General features: G+C 42.4%; 1 protein-coding gene across 1 annotated transcript; it reads right to left on the bottom strand.

Moving 5' to 3' along the window:
• Positions 1-3218: 3218 nt before the first annotated feature.
• Positions 3219-14543, bottom strand: MRPL39 (mitochondrial ribosomal protein L39). Its single transcript, XM_055702656.1, has 10 exons — positions 14462-14543; positions 13817-14023; positions 13333-13472; positions 12742-12841; positions 11379-11446; positions 9935-10047; positions 7450-7515; positions 5516-5669; positions 4580-4627; positions 3219-3355 (listed from the first exon to the last, which is right to left on the bottom strand). The coding sequence occupies exons 1-10, from the start codon at positions 14511-14513 to the stop codon at positions 3269-3271; spliced, it is 1035 nt and encodes a 344-aa protein (XP_055558631.1). The 5' UTR covers positions 14514-14543; the 3' UTR covers positions 3219-3268.
• Between the last annotated feature and the right edge of the window lie 3187 nt (positions 14544-17730).

Raw genomic sequence — 17730 nt, 5'->3', positions numbered from 1 at the left:
TCTACCCTCCCCTGATACCTGTAGTTTCTGGGATGGATGGCATTCAGTATAGAAAAATAACAGCATCTACTTTCTTGTCGCTCTTTGAGCTGAGCTAGTGTGGTCTCCTTGGGCTACTTCCAACGGAGAAGATTGGGGCAGGCCCCACGGTAGGCAGGACAGTGCACACACATCTAGAATCCACACCCAGCCAGAGCTTTGCCATACTCAGAGCTCGTCTGGATGTTTTATATTACCCCACAGCTTTAAGTTCCGTATATAGCTGTAGTTCCAGAGGTACGTCGGAGCACAGCCCCAAAGAGCCGGCCAGGCTGGTAACACCCTGAAGTTCAGTGCAAGCTCAGAAATCCTTCAGTCAAAAAGGGAACAGAAGCCCTAGCTTAGCCTAGCTGCCCTAACATTCCCCTTGGTAGGTAATTTCAGCATTTTATACGCCAACGACTGATGGTAACATACAGAAACGGCCCTGAGGTTGGGGACCGCATCTCGCCATTGCTCTGTGGCTGCCGAGAGCACCGTTCCCATCTGCTGTTATGCCTATCCAAGAAATCTTTAGGGCTTTTTTCTAGCAGGGGCATCACTTCTTACAGATGAGGTAGGAAGCACCTCAGAAGTGCCTTATGAGCCACCCCCACCCCCCCAAAACACACACGGATGTTTCTCCCTACACACACGGCTCTGAACCCCTCCTTGGCAGAACGGGGAATCCAGGCTACATCTCCTGCATCGAACATTGCTGTCCCCGGCACATCGGTGGGAAGAAAGAAGTAGCTGCTACCTCCTGTTAGCCAGCTCTCCTCCAACCGCTACCGCCCGCTGTGAGCAGCGGCCGCCCCCCGCCCGCCCGCCCGCCGCAGGAGGGGCCGCCCTCGGGCACCCACCCCAGGCCGGGCGGCGAGCTACCACCCAGCTCCGCCGGGGTCTGAGCTTCCCCCCTTCACGCCCAGACCCCCGGGGAAGCCGGGCGGAGCGGGGCGGGGGCTGGCGCCCCCCGACAGCATTTTCGGCAAGTTCTGCGCTTGCCCCCGTCCCTTCCCCAGGGATGCCCCCACCCCGCCGGGCCGCCGCTGCTGCCCCCTGGCGGCAGAAGCTGGGCAGCGCCCCGTTCCCCAGTGCCACCGACCCGCTGAGGGTCAGGACACGGGACCCCCCGCTCCGGAGCTTTCAGCCCAGCCACACGCCTGTCACACTGCTCACAGCAGTACAAAAAGCTGGGCACACACCCCCTTCAAAATAAACCCGAAGAGCTCTGAAACATGAAATTCCGGCTCAGGTTAAACTATTTCCTAAGGGGAAGCAGCATTCCCAGCTTCCTCTGCAAGTGGGGGAATCCAGGAGGAATTCTGCATTCCCAGAGCACCGAGCAGGCATCAGGAGACCGTGTGGGCTGGTGATATAATTGGCTTAAGGTTCAAAAAGAGACCACCCAGATGAGACCCCACTGGCATATCCTCCCTGTGGTCTTGGGTTAATCAGAGGTGGCAGGTACCTCACAAACAAAAAACAAAAACAAGAAAGCAAATGTTGCGCTCCTCGGGGCGGGAGCCAATGCCTGCTTCTTCAGCACACCACACCAATAGGTCCAAAGCCAAAGTACACTCCAGAAGGTCAGGTTCAAAAGACACACAAATTATTTCAAGTTCAGTGCAAAGACCACTTATAGTCTGAAGAAAATATGCAGAATCTGTGTGTGTAGTCTTAGAGTAGACCTTAAATCAAGAATCTTACTTAAGAAAATAAGCACCTGATACCATTATTAAAAGTCCTCTGCAACATTAATCAAGACCGGGGGGCGGGGCGAAATATCAGTTTTTCAAGTACTCTGAGAAGGCACAGACTGTGCTTTAAAGCTGTGTTGTGGTGAACAAGAAACTAAACCAGGGGTCGCAGACTGTTAGCTTATCAACATACGTATCAAACTCCGCTGTATGCCAGTAAATCTGAACAGCGAAAGGTTGCACTAAGCACAGAAATGCCGAGCAGCACACACACACTTCAGCACACACCTTAAACAGGTTTCTGCAATTTCATCAAAAGCTACTTTTACCACTTGCATTTCTTCTGCTGTGTTCTGACCCATTCAGCATCTACTTACTATTTAGTTCAATTAAGCTAAGTTAAGATTTCCTTACCTAAATGTATTCTACCGAACTGCCACCCTCCCTCATACAAACTATACTGTCAACTGATTAGAAAGAAAATGACGCAGTTAATAGTAAAAATAGTAATCGGGATAAAATTTGGAGAAAATATTTGCACTTCAAAAAGTAATAAAAATCTCTTCTGGTATGGTAACAGCTCTAACAAGCTAGGGATGAAAATTAGGTCAGAAAAGCCCTTGTGAAATTTAATTTTGGTATTTAAATATCAAAGAATGAAAATGCATAATAAAACCTGCTACACTAAGGGTGCAAGTAAGACTACATGCCTGGTCCTACTCTGGAAAATTATCTTTAACTGCACTTATACAGCAGAAAATATTAAACTCAAAGAACTTTTCAGCATTTACATTCTGGTATTTTTGTATTAGTAAAGCAATGGTAATTACACAGTTGTCTACTGAATGGAGTCTTTTGAATCGGAAACACAATAGAGTAATTTCAATTCTGACAGGAAATCAAATCAGTAAAATAGTATTATTTTGTAATTTAAGGGCTTCTGAAAGAGCACTTTTTTGTTTTTGTTTGGTTTGGGGTTTTTTGTAAGATATTATTTGTCTCAACCTTCTATTGTAGTAGGCAAAGAACTCAGTGGAATTTCATCATGAAGTTTTGGCAAGAAACAAACACATCAGGTCAGAAATTGGAATTAAATATTTTCTTAATGGAAGGCCAAACAAAGGGTCTTGAAATGACACCAAGAAAAAGGGGACGGCCTTTTCAGCTGCCAGTCTGTAGGCCAAACTGCACTAATCAGAGGACAATGTACCAACACATACAATTGTTGTCAAGATAACAAGGATAACTTGCAAGATGAGTTATCGCAAATAAAACATATTTTTCCCTAAAGGGTTGTTATAATATTAGATATGTAATTTCCCCCTCCAAGCAATTTTATAACACACACACACACGTCCCCTTTTTTTGGGGGGTGTTTTTTGGAGTGAAATCTTTAAAGTGGACTGAAATGTCTGATAATGGCTTTGTATGTATCTGTGATTTAGGTCCACAGAATTCAAATTGATTACCTGAGAAATCTTTCTATGCAGCACAAATATATCATGTAAAAATACACATTTTATTATGTACATTTAGAGGTTAAACTTAATTTAAATTGATACAGTTTTTCCTTCTTCAGTTTCAACTTTTGCCTCTTGATGTTCTGCTGTTGCTTCCAAGTATTTTTCTTCAGTGACCTGCAGAAAAATCAATTTTGTTATATTTTTAACAATTATTTAATTATCCTTGATGCTGGAAATGCTCTCCTCATACTGTCACTTGTAGGACAGCCTGCAAAGACAATTATTTTCTCTAAAGTTAAACAACCTGAATGACAAGTATCTTCAAAGTTATTTCATAGAAAAATAACGTGGGCTAGGTTCTGAACACATCTTTGATTAACAAGTTTCAGCACTGTTTTCTTCTCTTGCCACACAAATAAGTAAAATATATGATCTGAAGGCTCCAAAACATCTGCTGTCTAACTCTTACGAAGATCTCCTACATTTAACCACGCCTTGATAGTGAGTCTCTGGTCATATGCAGCTTAGGGTATTTTATAGTTCCATATATCTTAAAAATTTGCCTTTTCCATTTACTCAGTCATTGTAAAGCTTCTCTTGGGTAAGTACATTCCAACTTTGAAACATTGGTTGTTTAACAGAAGAATGTTTGCAAGGAACTCTTCTTTTCCATGTAGGTTTTAAACAGGCAAAAAATACCCAAACTAGTGCATTTATGCAGTTGACTGAAATAGCATTCCCTTGTACGCCCAGTAGCTTCCACCTCAGTTCACCCAGTGGTACTAGATTTTACCCCTGCATTTCCTTATCAGAAACATGTTTGCATGTGTTCTCCTAACCTGTGGCAGAAAACTTATTACTTAAAATCTGGGTAAGTGTAAATACATTCTTCCATTATTTTAGACTTCTTATATCATGTTTGTGATTAAAACAGGGAAAAATAATTTTGAATTTTACACACGTGATACCAATAATAATTCTAGAATTGAATTTGAAAAATACTAATATAGTTTAAAGTGATAATTAACAACAGCTTAGAGAAATTACTATAAAAAGTATATGGGACTTGCAGAAGCAGACAGCTTCAGAGCCATAGATGGAAAGTCTGATATTATTCACTCCAAGGTTGTTTTTTTTAATAGTACAAATTATATCAATTGAATAATGTATGTTTTAACTGTACAATGCATTTTAATAATCAGACTTCAGAAACAATACTAGCACATCCTCTACTACACAGCAGTTAGATTTCCCGTGCATCCCATTTTTCTTCACCTGCAAATATTTCCCTTCCTAAAGGTATTTTCTTGAACATATTACCCATCCCTAATCATTCAAATTCTACTCTATCACAGCATATCTTTGTATTTGGTAATATTCATCACTAACGAGACTTACCAGCCTCTTTGATCTTTCCAGCAGTTTGTGCCACACGACATGGTGAGCCTGTATTAAATGTCATTAAATTATGTTAGTGTAGGTTAAAAAAAACACCACACCTTAGAATAGATTCTGACAACTGCATAGAAATGCTGGCACAAAACCATAACAATTCCTAATTCAGATGCTACAGCTTATGATTTGAGTGTCCAATTTGCACATGTTCTTTTAAGGGACTTAAATAAACGCCGATCACATCCGTTCACTGTGTGGAATCATTGAGGGCGTAATGGGCAAAATCTTATGATGAGGAAGGAAACACAGAGGTGAGGTGAGGAACCCAGTGCCCCTTGTCCCTTGAAAATTTCCCCACCTGAGACAATAGCACATGTGCTAGACCACAGGTCAAAATCACCTAAGTCAACAGGAATGGGGAGAAAGACTCATCTCCACCCACAGTTCTGCAAAGCCTTGAAGATTGATTACTGCTAGGACTTTTTTTGTTATAGTTGTTAAGTTTTACTTAGGTGTCATGAAAGACTATGAAATGGTATCCTTTATCATGAGTACAAATTTCAAGTTCTGCTCTTTTCTGAATCTGAATAAACACCGTCAGAGGCCTCAGTTTCAGAAGATCAGCATGCACAACTAAGGCAAGGTGAATTAAATGTCCATACAGAAACTGCACAACTGAAACAACACTTTCAGTACTGAAAAATAACATCAAGGGCCTTCTGATGCAAACTTTTCTAGTTCTGATTTCACATCCACAATAGTTCCAGGAAAAGAAACCCCAAATATTCAACACAGCCATCATCATGAGCCTTCCCTTTCTGCTACTGTTCTCACCTCTGAATTACATTCAGTTACCAGCACAGCATATAATCAAGGCTGGAAAGTAAGGCAAATGCCGTAACTTAAAGAAAGAAAACCTGTACAAAATGGATTAGTTACCTTTAAATGGACTGGCAGGGACACACCCTGGAACCTCCTTATCAGTTCAGATTCATTAGTCTGAAGGTTATGGGCTGCCGTTATCTCATACTGGAAACAGAAACCTGTCCTTGGAATATGAGGGCCTTCACTAACATCTACAAAGTCACCAAACCTGATGGGAGAAAACAAAAAACCTATGTCAAATACAGCTGGAGAGAAGTACAAGCCTATTTGTTTTTATTTTTGAATAGCAAATTCTTATCTACAAAACAGATGAAAGAAAATCCACAGAAATCTCAAACCAAATCACTAGATTGGCACTTCTAAGTTTCCTGGAGCAAAAGTACAGGTCACACGGTTTCCTAAAACAACCTTAGGAGATTTAAACCTCATAGAAAGAGAATCCTAGGTTTAACAAATCTCTGAAGCCATGTTGGCTTGAAAAGCGGGATGAAGCTGCCATTCACCAGAAAAAGATTTGTCTCGACAGTATTTTCCACAGTACAGCATTTAAAACCTGCACAGGTATTTCCCTTTCAGGTCTTGGAAAACTGAAAATCAATTAAGTGAGAGGCAAGATGATGTACAGCAAAAGAATACTGAGAACAAATAGCTCTCAGAAATCAATAGGTAAGCCCACTTTCCCTCTTATGGAATGAGCTACAGAGTGCAAGGAAGGAGAGAACAGACACAATATTGTTCTAAAATTTCAAGAACCATTGCTGCAAAGACATCTGTTCCTTTAGAGATGTGAACTCCAAAATCAAATGCAGAACGATTTAAACATCTAGAAAACTGAGCATCCTACACCAGCCTAAGCTAGTCACAAATTCTTTTACGTGCAAGTTACAATACAAGCTTCCTGCCTCCAGCCAAAGAACTTTCTATCTTTACACTGTATACCAGCAGCCAGCTCCATTCTCATCACCACCACAAGGCAGTAACCTGTCAGTTAGGAAGGTCCTGGTTTCCACTGGGACAGTTAGTTTGCTTCTCAGTAGCTGGTACAATGCTGTGTTTTGAATTTAGTATGAGAATAAGGTTGATAGCACACTGATGTTTTAGTTGTTGCTGGGTAATGCATACACTAAGTCAAGGGCTTGTCAGTTCCTCAGGCCCTGCCAGGGAGAGGGCTGGAGGGGCACGGGAAACTGGGAGGGGACACAGCCAGGACAGGTGACCTGCACCAGCCAAAGGGATGTTCCATACCATAGAAAGTCATGCCCCTATATAAACTGGGTGGACTTGGCCAGGGCCTGCCAGTCACTGCTTGGGCTGGACATCAGTCAGTGGGTCATGAGCAGCTGTATTGTGCATCACTTGGGTTTTTCTTCCTTTTGCATTTTATTCCTCTCTCTCCCCCCTCCTCTTCATTACTGTTATTGTTATTATTATTATTATATTTTCTTCTATTTCAATTATTAAATTGCTCTTATCTCAACCCATGAGTTTTACCTTTTTCCACAATTCTCCTCCCCATCCTGCTGGGGGCAGGGAAGTGAGCAAGTGACTGTGTGGTGCTTACTTGCTGGCTGGGGTTAAACCATGACAGAAGATCTTGACAACTTTGGAAGAAAAATCCACTATACAGTCCTAACTCTTGTTTTCAAACAAGTATTTGGTTTGTATTTTATTTAACCTGTCAAGCTCTAGAGATTTATTTAGATTTTACATAAAAGCATCTAAGGCAGTAAGACTTCTCCAGCACTTACCACCTTTAACAGAAACATAGTGAGACCCACCAAGTGTAAGTATCACAAAACAACAGTTGTATAAAAAACAAAATCCCACACCTAAACAACAGCTTTGTAAGACAGACTACAGACAGCAATAAATACAAGTGATTCCTAAATTGAAAACCACCATAAGTAGCTTACTGCTCTCATTTGCAGAATTTGTATTAGCAAATATTTCAGAAAATCCTTATAGAGTAAGAGTGCAGTTTTGCTCACCTATGTAACATTACAATTCCTTCCGTATTCTGAGAAGCTTTTCGTTCTATCATCTCCATTTTGTATCTGAATAAGACAAAAAAAAAAGATTTTAAAAATCCTCACCTTTAGCACCCAGTTCTTATAAAAATACTTAAGAGATCAATTTAAGAAGCATTCTCAAAAATCATGCTCCTATTTATGTGAGCTTTGAAACAGGTTTAAAGCCTTAATTTTATAGGACAAAACATACTGATGTTTCTTAAAGCATGTCATACAGACCTGCCAGTCTAACCTCAGTTCCTAGAAAAACCTTCTATGATAAGATCACCTGCCTAGTGGATGAATGAAAGGCCATGGATGTCATTTTTCTGGATTTTAGTTAAGGCTTTTGATACTGTCCCTCACAGCATCCTTCTGGACGAACTGCACAACTGTGGGATGAGTGGGTTCACAGGGCACCAGGTGAAGAACTGGCTGAAGGGCAGAGCTCAAAGACTTGCTGTGAATGGGGCCACATCTGGCTGGCGACCAGTCACCAGCGGTGTTCCTCAGGGCTCCACTCTAGGGCCAGTTCCGTTCGATACATTAATCAACGATCTGGATGCAGGAGTTGAATGCACCATTTGCAAGTTTGCTGATGGTATCAAACTGGGGGGTGCTGTTGACTCTCTTCATGGACAAGAGGCCTTGCAGAAAGATCTAGATAGATTGGAACACTGGGCAATGACTAATGGGATGAAATTTAGCAAGTCCAAATGCCGGATTCTGCACCTGGGAGGGAGTAATGACAGGCACAAGTACAAACTGGGAGAGGAGTGGCAGAGAGCAGCCCCGCAGAAAGGGATCTGGGGGTGCTGGTTGGCAGCAGGCTCAGTACGAGTCAGCTGGGTGCCCTGGCAGCCAAGAGGGCAAAATGCATCCCGGGGTGCATCAAACACAGCATAACCAGCCAGTCGAGAGAGGTGATTATCCCGCTGTATTCAGCGTTGGTGTGGCCTCACCTGCAGTACCGTGTGCAGTTCTGGGCCCCACTATTTAAGGATGTGAAGAAGGTCCCTGAATGCATCCAGAGGGCAACAAAGCTGGTGAAAGGGCTGGAAGGCATGTCCCATGAGGACTGGCTAAGAACTTTGGGCTTATCTAGTTTGGGGTAAAGGTGGCTCTGGGGTGACCTTATGGCTCTCTACAGCTTCCTGAGGTGGGGAAGCAGAGAGGGAGGTGCTGAGCTCTTCTCCCTGGAATCCACTAACAGGACACATGGGAATGGTTCAAAGCTGCTCCAGAGCAGGTTTAGACTGGACATTAGGAAGCATTTCTTTGCCAAGAGGGTGGTCAAACACTTGGAACAGGCTTTCTAGAGAGGTGGTTGATGTCCCAAGCCTGGCGATGTTTAGAGAGGCATTTGGACAACATGCTTTAACTTTTGGTCAGCCCTGAACTGGTCAGGCAGCTGGACTAGATGATCATTGTAGGGCCCTTCCAAATGAGATTAGACTATTCTAGTGTATTCTGTTCTGCACATCTGTTATAGGAAGGCCATGCTCTCTCAGCAGTTTTATTCAGAAAAATAAAATGAACCTACCACTTCAAATAAAAATAAGATTTTCAAGTCACATGTAAGACTAGAAGACATTATCAAATCACCTAAACTGATCTTATGCAACAATGTGCAGTCCTCAACAGCTGGTCATCTGCAAGACAGCAAAGTGTTCTCTGCTCTTTCTACACACAGAAAAATACACATAAAACGTCTAAAGCTATTACCAAAAGTCAGCTCCCACCTGCTGTCAATGCTTCCCAGCCAACACAGCAGAGATGCTAGTCTGTATGTCACATTAATATCATCTTAATTATTAAACTAAAAAAATATTTATTTTTGCAGCCTTAGCATATTTTTTTCCCTTCACAAAAAGATAAAATATTTATCATTTCCCCCACCTCTCTCCAACCGCCAAAAAGCTGTGGACCAGAGAATTTTTTCCCAAAACATTGATTAAGCATTTTTTCAGCAAAGACTGGAGTGTTTTGAAATTCTGTTATAGCACAGGCCAGAGTTTTTATCCATTTTCCCCCTGCAGAGCTCAAAACCTGCATTTCATCAAATCTTCATATGAAGATACCAAGATATGAAAAATCTGCATTTCTCCGAATATGAAAGCCTCTCAGCAAAGGCTGAGAGTAACTAGCACATCAAGTCTAACCACCAGAGCTTCAACTCAAAAGCAGTGAAATCTTGAAGCTCAATATTAAACTAAGTCCTCTACAGTCTTTCCATTTGTCACAAAACTACACCCAGTAAAGGCGCCTGGTGTTGGCCTCTGGAGAGAACATTAAAAATGAAATAAGGTGCAAACAAACAGAATGGAGGCAGGCTCATTCAGGGTAGCAGGGGAAGTACCTTCTTACTTCATATGTCACTTCTTATTTTAGATTTACAAAACCAAGAGAGATCTAAATGAATTTCTGATTGCCTTCTAAAAGAAAGGCAAATTCAGACACTTACCTGTTATGCTGAAACATTTCACGTGCTATTTTTGCTTCAACATGCAGCATTTCAAATGGCAGGTCCTTATGAATAAGCTTACTGGCATCCCTTGTAAAAGAACGGAAGTCATCCTAAAAAACAGTTGATACATATAAAGCTGTCACCACTGTTTCACAGCTGTAGTAGGCACAGCATAGGAAACACCAAATATTAGTCAAAGCAATAAGGATCATCTACTACAAACACTAAATATAAGAATATAGCTGTAGGACTGTAACTCTTACTGTTTATCAGCAACAGATTCCTACAGATCATCACTGTTTATATGGACTGATTCAATGCCCATTCAAATCACAAAGCATTTTTCCATCAGAAACAATATATGTTAATTGGAGTTAAACTTCTCAGGTTTTCCCTACGTGATATATACACATATATACACCATCTTGCTACTGTTAAATACTCATCTATGTATCTTTTTTGCCCAGAGTCATGACTCCACTTATAAATTAACTCTATTGTGATGGAATCAAAGGGAAAAAAGTACTGAATATTTAATAAATCAAAATTGATCTCCTTGGTCCAGAATCCAAAGCTCTGCATAATTCAGGTTTACTGATAAAGAAGAAATTGTTATGACAAGAAATTAAATTTATAAGCCACACAGAAAATATTTCAAACTGTTACTTCAGCTACAAGATCATACTGAAGAAAAATTCTGCATTGTACCAATACTGCTTTGTTAGCCACACATGCCTCTGCTGATACCTGGGCATAACGACAAGAACAGGTGCCAGATGAGTAAAACCTCTGTGATCACACCAGCTACCAAAAGCATTTTGAGACTTAAGAGGTTTTACATTATTAGATTTACTGAAGAGCACAAAATATAAGCAAAATGTTAAGGTGAGCTTCCGCTGAATGTGCTCACAGTTCTTTTACATCAATCAACTGATAATGCTGTAAACCACTAGGTGAAAATACACATTATTACACACATTTTTATTTTCAAAGGGGTCTAATAACACAAACACTATAGTTGCATCTATGTTACTAGGCAAGAGCAGCTGAATAGGAGCAGATCTGTATAGTAACAAAGATTGCACTGAGGTTCCAATAGCCCCACCAACCGTTTTTGAAATTGTATTTCAGACCAGAAGTTACTCTAGTCTCACAGACCTAAAACCTGTGGGCATCTGGAGGACAGCTCAAGGTTTAGTTTCATCTGAAAGGAACCCAGTCTGTGTGCTGTAAAAGCACTCTGCAATGTGAGCCAATATGTGGTCAATGCCAAGATTAGTTACCAAAGAGTACTCCTCATCCAAAAAAACCCCAAAAAACTAGTGTAGATATACCCAATAAAAAGTAAAAAACTCACTGCCCCCTCTCCCCCATTAGAAAAGAAACACTGGACAAGGATGCAAGATATACAACTTTCCAGGCAAGAAGTTATTGTGCTTACATTTGTTGGTTTCCAGTCATTCAGTCTATTGTCCAAAATGACATCATAACAGAAAGCTCCAGAGATCACTGCAATTCCAATTCCAAAGAGAAAAATACTCATGTTTGTAACAAAGTATGTATTTCATTGCCATAATACATTCTTATAAATCTATCAACATGAAGAGAAACAGAATAATCCCAAGAAATCCATTATAAAACACTGATTTTCAGCTGTGATTATACAGTCAAATGGCAGATGAAACCTGTATCATTTTCATTTCACTTTACTGAATGAGAAAGTAATTTGAAATTATTTTAATGTAATGTCAGTATAAAACAATCCCATTAAAGAGGAAAAACAATTATACAGCTTCCCAAAACTGCATCTAACATTGAAAGAAAAAAAAAAAACAACTTTGAAAACATTTCATTCTTTCCTTTGCATGTATCATACATGAAAGTAAATCTACACATTAAATTGTAAAAAAGAATTTATTACATACAGAAATCAGACAATATTAAAGCTGAAGTAAAATGTTTATCTATGACACAAGCATGGCACAAATTTATGATAAAGGCAACACAAACTTCTTTGAGTCATTAGAACACTCTTTGTGTATATTTTCAGTTATTGTCATCTTAGAAATCAAGCTTATGAAACCAGCAAGCTCACGCTATTTCTATACATACGGTATAATGATATAGGTTAGTATATACAAGATTATTCCAAACCCTGGTAGAACTGGAATATTCACTCTACACTTCCCAATCAAGACAAATGTTGAACATGCTAAAAAGGGAATCAATTGCAGAAGGACTTCACATGACCAACAACCAACTTTCTTATATATCAAATGCATAATCACGCATGCTTTGTTATTTAAATAACTCATCTCTTGTGCATTTTCTCACTTTAATATATCTTAAATCAGGTCACAGATGAGCAAAAGTTGTTACCAACCCTGTTTGTACTTCAATAATCTTCCAACTTGATTTATACATTCTAATTTTTAGTAACTCAAGTGGTCGTAAGGTTATGAAATTATTAGAAATACATCACATCTAAATACCTTACTCATGTAACTTCACAATAAAAAGGTTGTGTCCTTGAGTTATTAACTTAACCCATAAAATCACTTCACTTAATTGGTCTGAAACCCAGCTGCAACACAGATGTATTTTCTGTATTTTGATAACAAAATTGTTTTCAGTGTGATTACTATTAACTAAAGGCTACAACAACAACAGTATGTAATACACTTATCAGTGCTAATGCCAATCAATCATTGGAAAACGAGCCTCTGTTCTTTTGGTAACACTATCAGACACTCACTTAAGAAGCAGCAAAAGACAAGACAATGAATATAGAACACTTATATCACCTGGCACTTCTGGAGCTTTAATCATATTGACTGAGTACTCATCTTTGAATGCCCGCTTTAACACACATGCCATGATCATGGCACAGGAACGCCAATAGGCCTATAAAGAGAATTTCAAAACAGAGATGTATCACCTAGAAGCTAACAATCCGTATCAGAAAAACATGAGCTATTTATTCTGAAAGAATACCTACATTTAACTGAATGATGCACAAACCTAGCTGTCAACCTAAGCATTGCTGTCTCTAGTATTTAAAGTTCTATTTGGAGATGATGATTCATATAGAATCAATTAAAAAAAAATATCAAACCCGCACTTAAAATGCAAGCCAGAGGTTTCCCAAGAGATATTTAAATCTGAAATCTTAGAATAATATGACAATACAGGTTGAAAGGGATGCCCACACATCACCTAGCCCACACCCTGGTCCAGCTAATGATAACCACGATGCACTAACCAACTACTAAAAATATCTGAACTTTCATGCCAACAAAGTTCAAGAAAACAGACAAACATGGAACTAAAAAGGGCATACGGAATCAAGTGGTCATAATCAGGGTCGCCTACAATGGGATAAGATACAGCCCTACCTTGTTTACTTCCTCTGGATCTTCATCTTTGAAAGTAAGGAACTGAATTTCACATGATTTGGTCAAGGGTCTATACATATCCCAGACTTCGCCATCCACAAGAGCTAGAACAGATTTCTTGCAGTGCCATTCACTTAAGTCTAAAGAAAGTAAAAAAAGTATTACACAGTTATTAATTATATTGCTCTGAGCCAGCAGTTCAGACCCCTGCATTTGTAACAACAAACTGCAAGGGTCACTTCTGTAAATTCCTTGGAAGGATGAGCTGTTAACTCACCCAAAAATCAGCTCAGCTTCTACTGATGTATTTTAGTAAAAATGAACTTTAAACTTACAAAACATAAATATTCTGAATGCATGTCTGTTATCTCAGTCATTAAAACATCAATAATATTAACACTTCACATTGAGATGACAAGTACAACGCGCAGCACAATTTTCATCGTCAGTGCCACAATGTTAGTTTAAGAGTCCATTTACTTACGCATGGCACAATTGTACGGAGTAGACAAAGCTTTGTTCATTACAAACACGCTGCCAGGGTGCGATTTCCCAGTGTATTTCACTTCTATTTTCTCAATTCGTGGATAAAGAGACAACTGCCTCTCCTTCTCTTTGGTGAAGAGCTCATTGCGCATCTGAATCACTTCCTCAGATGTCAGTCTCGAAACAGCTGGTGTGGAGATGAACCCTAGTAAAAGGAATGATCTAAAATCAGCAAGAATCGTTTTTCAAAGCCTTTTTATAAGATGGTGGTTTCTACAGAAAGGAAGACACGCCACTGCACTGCTAAGCTGTCCGTCTGTCTCAATGCGCACGAGGTCAGCACTCCAGCAGCTCTCACCGCCCGGCCATCCCCGGCCCCCGCAACGCCTGCGGGGAGCCAAACCGAGAACCCCGACGCAAGGGAAGCTCCGTGAGGCTCCCCGGCTGCAAAGGCCCTTCCCTCAGGCACAGGCCAGCCGCGCCCGCGCTGCGCCACGGCGCCCCGGGCCTGCCCCCCAAAGCGGCCTCTGCAGCCCGGCGGGGCCCGGACCGGCGCCGCACCGCACCGCCCGGCCAGGCACGGCCGCCCTCAAAGCACCGGCGCGGGACGAGCCCGAAGCACGCCCGGCGCCCCGCCACTCACGGCGCCCCTCCTGCCAGCCCCGCAGGCAGCGGACGGCCCCGCGCGCCGCCATGCTCCGGCCCCGCCCCGCCGCCCCGGTGCCTCCTCCCACGGCTCCGCCGGAAACAGCGGCGGCGGCAGCACCGTTCCGCCCGCCGTTCTGCCCGCGGCCGCCAGGCGGCACCGGCGGCCCAGGGCGGGGGCTCGAGGTTCGGCGCCGGGCCTGCGGGACGGGGCCGGCCCTTCTCGCCCCCCGCTTTTAACTCTCTCTTCAGAGGCCCCTTGTGTGTGTGTTGGCTGCACTACGCTGCGGGCGTTAGGCGTTGCCCCCTTTGCCTCAACAGGCCTCGTTACCCTGGGCAGTAACGTCATCCCTGAAAACGACAGCTTTTGGGCGGCCTCAAGGTGTATGTTCAGCCATCCCGGAGTAAGCATCACAAATGCTGGGGTGACACCGCTAAGGCCGGCAGCCTGGTGGCTGGTGGAAGGGGTCTTCAGTGCCCAGCTTCCTGCTGAGGCTGAGCCACGACACGAACAAGCCTAACGCTAGCTCCCCCTCGCCATCACCAGCCTTCTGCATGGGGCTCGCATGGCAAGGTTTTGGTAGCAGCAGGCTACAGGGGTGGCTTCTGTGAGAAGATGCCAGAAGCTTCCCCCATGTCTGACGGAGCTAATGCCAGCCGGCTCAGAGATGGGCCCGCTGCTGGTCAAGGCTGAGCCAGTCAGTGATGGTGGGAGCACCTCTGGGATAACTTGTTTAAGAAGGGGGATGGGAACAGCAGAAGAACTACAGCAGAGGAGAGGAGCGAGACTGAGAGAGTAACAGCTCCGCAGACACCAAGGCCACTGAAAAGGAGGGGCAGGGGTTGCTCCAGGCACCAGAGCAGAGATTCCCCTGCAGCCCGTGGTGAAGCCCACGGTGAGGCAGGCTGTGCCCCTGCAGCGCATGGAAGTGAACAGTGGAGCAGATATCCACCTGCAGCCCATGGAGGATCCCACACCAGAGCTGGTGGATGTGCCTGAAGGAGGCTGGGACCTGGTGGGAAGCCTGTGATGGAGCAAGCACCTGGCAGGGCCTGTGGACCCATGGAGAGAGCAGCCCAGGCTAGAGCAGGTTTGCTGACAGGGCTTGTGACCCCATGGGGAACCCACACTGGAGCAGTCTGTTCCTGAAGAACTCTGTCCCACAGAAGGGACCCACACTGGAGCAATGTGTGAAGAACTGCAGCCTGTGGAAAGGACTCACATTGGAGAAGTTCACAGAGGACTGTCTCCCATGGGAGAGACCCCACAGTGGAGCAGGGGAAGAGAATGAGGAAGAAGGAACACCAGAGGCAACGTGTGATGAACTGATCACAACTCCCATTCCCTGTTCGCTTGCATCGCTCAGCAGGAAGAAATAATCAGGAGTGAAGGTGAGCTCATGAAGAAAGGAGGATGGTATGAAGGTGTTGTAAGATTTGGTTTTATTTCTCATTACCCTACTCTGATTTGATTGGTAATAAACTAATTTCCCCAAGATGAGACTGTTTTGCCTGTGACAGTAATTGCTGAGTGATTCCATGCTCTTATCTCAATGCATGAGCCTTTTGTTGTATTTTCTCTCCCCTGCCCAGCTAAGAAGGGGAAGTGGTAGAGCAGCTTTAGTGAGCACCTGGCATCCAGCAAGGGTCAACCCCCTACACCTCTCTACTGCCCTTCCTCCCCAAAAGATTGAAACCAAGGAGAAACTAGCCACTCCCTGCGAAGGAAAACTGTATTTTACATTAAAATGTATTAAAATTTGTGAAATAGATGTTTGTTTTGATGCTTTACAATTTAGCTGATGGTGGTCTTCAACCCAATCCCCAGTTGGCCAAGATACAACAGCAGCCATCAAGAACGCCAACTGATTTAGCACTATTAAGAGCTAAATGATGTAATTAAAATCAGCATTAAAAAAAAAGTGAAAAAACTGTTAATACTGGCAAGGACCAGTAACAGACAGAATTTTCCACTGTGGAAACACATCTGTGGAGCAGCAGGACAGCTGGCTCCTCTTGGTTCAGTACCCAGCACTGGCTTCCCTACTCACCCGGGCTCTCATCCAGAAAACCATGTGTGCAAGTATGGTAGTTATTCATGCTCTTCATTATATTACTTGATAGATTAATAATTTCAGTAAATCAATCATCCTCCTTCCTCATTTTTTAAAACAAGACAAATACAAGTTATCTTTTAGTACACCAAGCTTACTGTAGGCTACATATTTGTGTGTAGAACAGTTTATAGCCTTGAAGTGAAAGGTCCTGAGGAAACAGAAAAATGTTATTATGTCATTATAGCTCAACTACACTGTTTCTTCTATTAACTTTTGGTTCTATGGCTTAAAGAATCATATGCAGTCAATGATCACATATTATCACTTTGCTGTGAATAGTAAGAAAAAACCCAAACAAAACAAAGTTCACAATGTACAGTATAAAAAGGACATTTTTACTCTGAGGAGATAAATTCAGACTGTTCAGAGAATGAAAGACAGAAACAAGCCCTATTCTGTCACTCTAAGGAAGTCTTAAACGGCAGGAATAAAATCTGTTTGATAACATCACGCTTTATTATATGCATCTCATTTTTAAATTGCCACTTTCTAATCTCAACGTCTTCTTTTGTACAAGTATTTGCAACTTTTTTTTTTTAGCTTGATCTTGAGAAAAAATGGTGGCAGACTATCTGGTCCCTCTTTCTACTTGGTATTGCTCTGGAAGTACAATGCAGATAAAAAGCCTTCTAGGACTTGTGACACACTGAACAGTACAGGAGGAGCATGGTTGTAGCCCTCTGTCTTTTGGTAACCCTTGGCTAACAGAGCGACAGTGCAAAGCTTTACCCCCCAGTGGATATCAAAAGACATCCAAAGCTGCTGGAAACGTCACGCAGGGTTCAGCTGGCATCTCTACAGCCCCTGGACAAAAGCAGAAAAGAGAAACAACATTAGCATAGATTTGAATTTAATTAAAAACTTCCAGTCTTCAAACTTATTTTCAGTTCATGCTGGCTCACAACTGTAATATTTCTCTGTTTACCACAGTATATTTACTTGAGGTTCCTGTGAAAGAGTAAAAACACCTGGGTCCACTCAAACCTCACAGCCTGAGCCAAGGGCCAGCTGGGGGTTACTCTCAGCTGCCAAATGTGCCCCCCATCAGCAGCATGAGGCAGGACCTACAGGCCTGTTGCAGTCCCTCAGCTGTTGAGCCCTCCATGCAGAACAAAACAAACAAAAAAAACCAAAAACAAAACCAGCCAAA

The sequence above is a fragment of the Falco cherrug genome, chromosome 2 (assembly GCF_023634085.1).
Source record: "Falco cherrug isolate bFalChe1 chromosome 2, bFalChe1.pri, whole genome shotgun sequence".
In the NCBI taxonomy this organism is placed as follows: Eukaryota; Metazoa; Chordata; class Aves; order Falconiformes; family Falconidae; genus Falco; species Falco cherrug.
The sequence above is the reverse complement of the archived record's forward strand: the minus strand, read 5'-3'. Positions and strand labels throughout refer to the sequence as shown.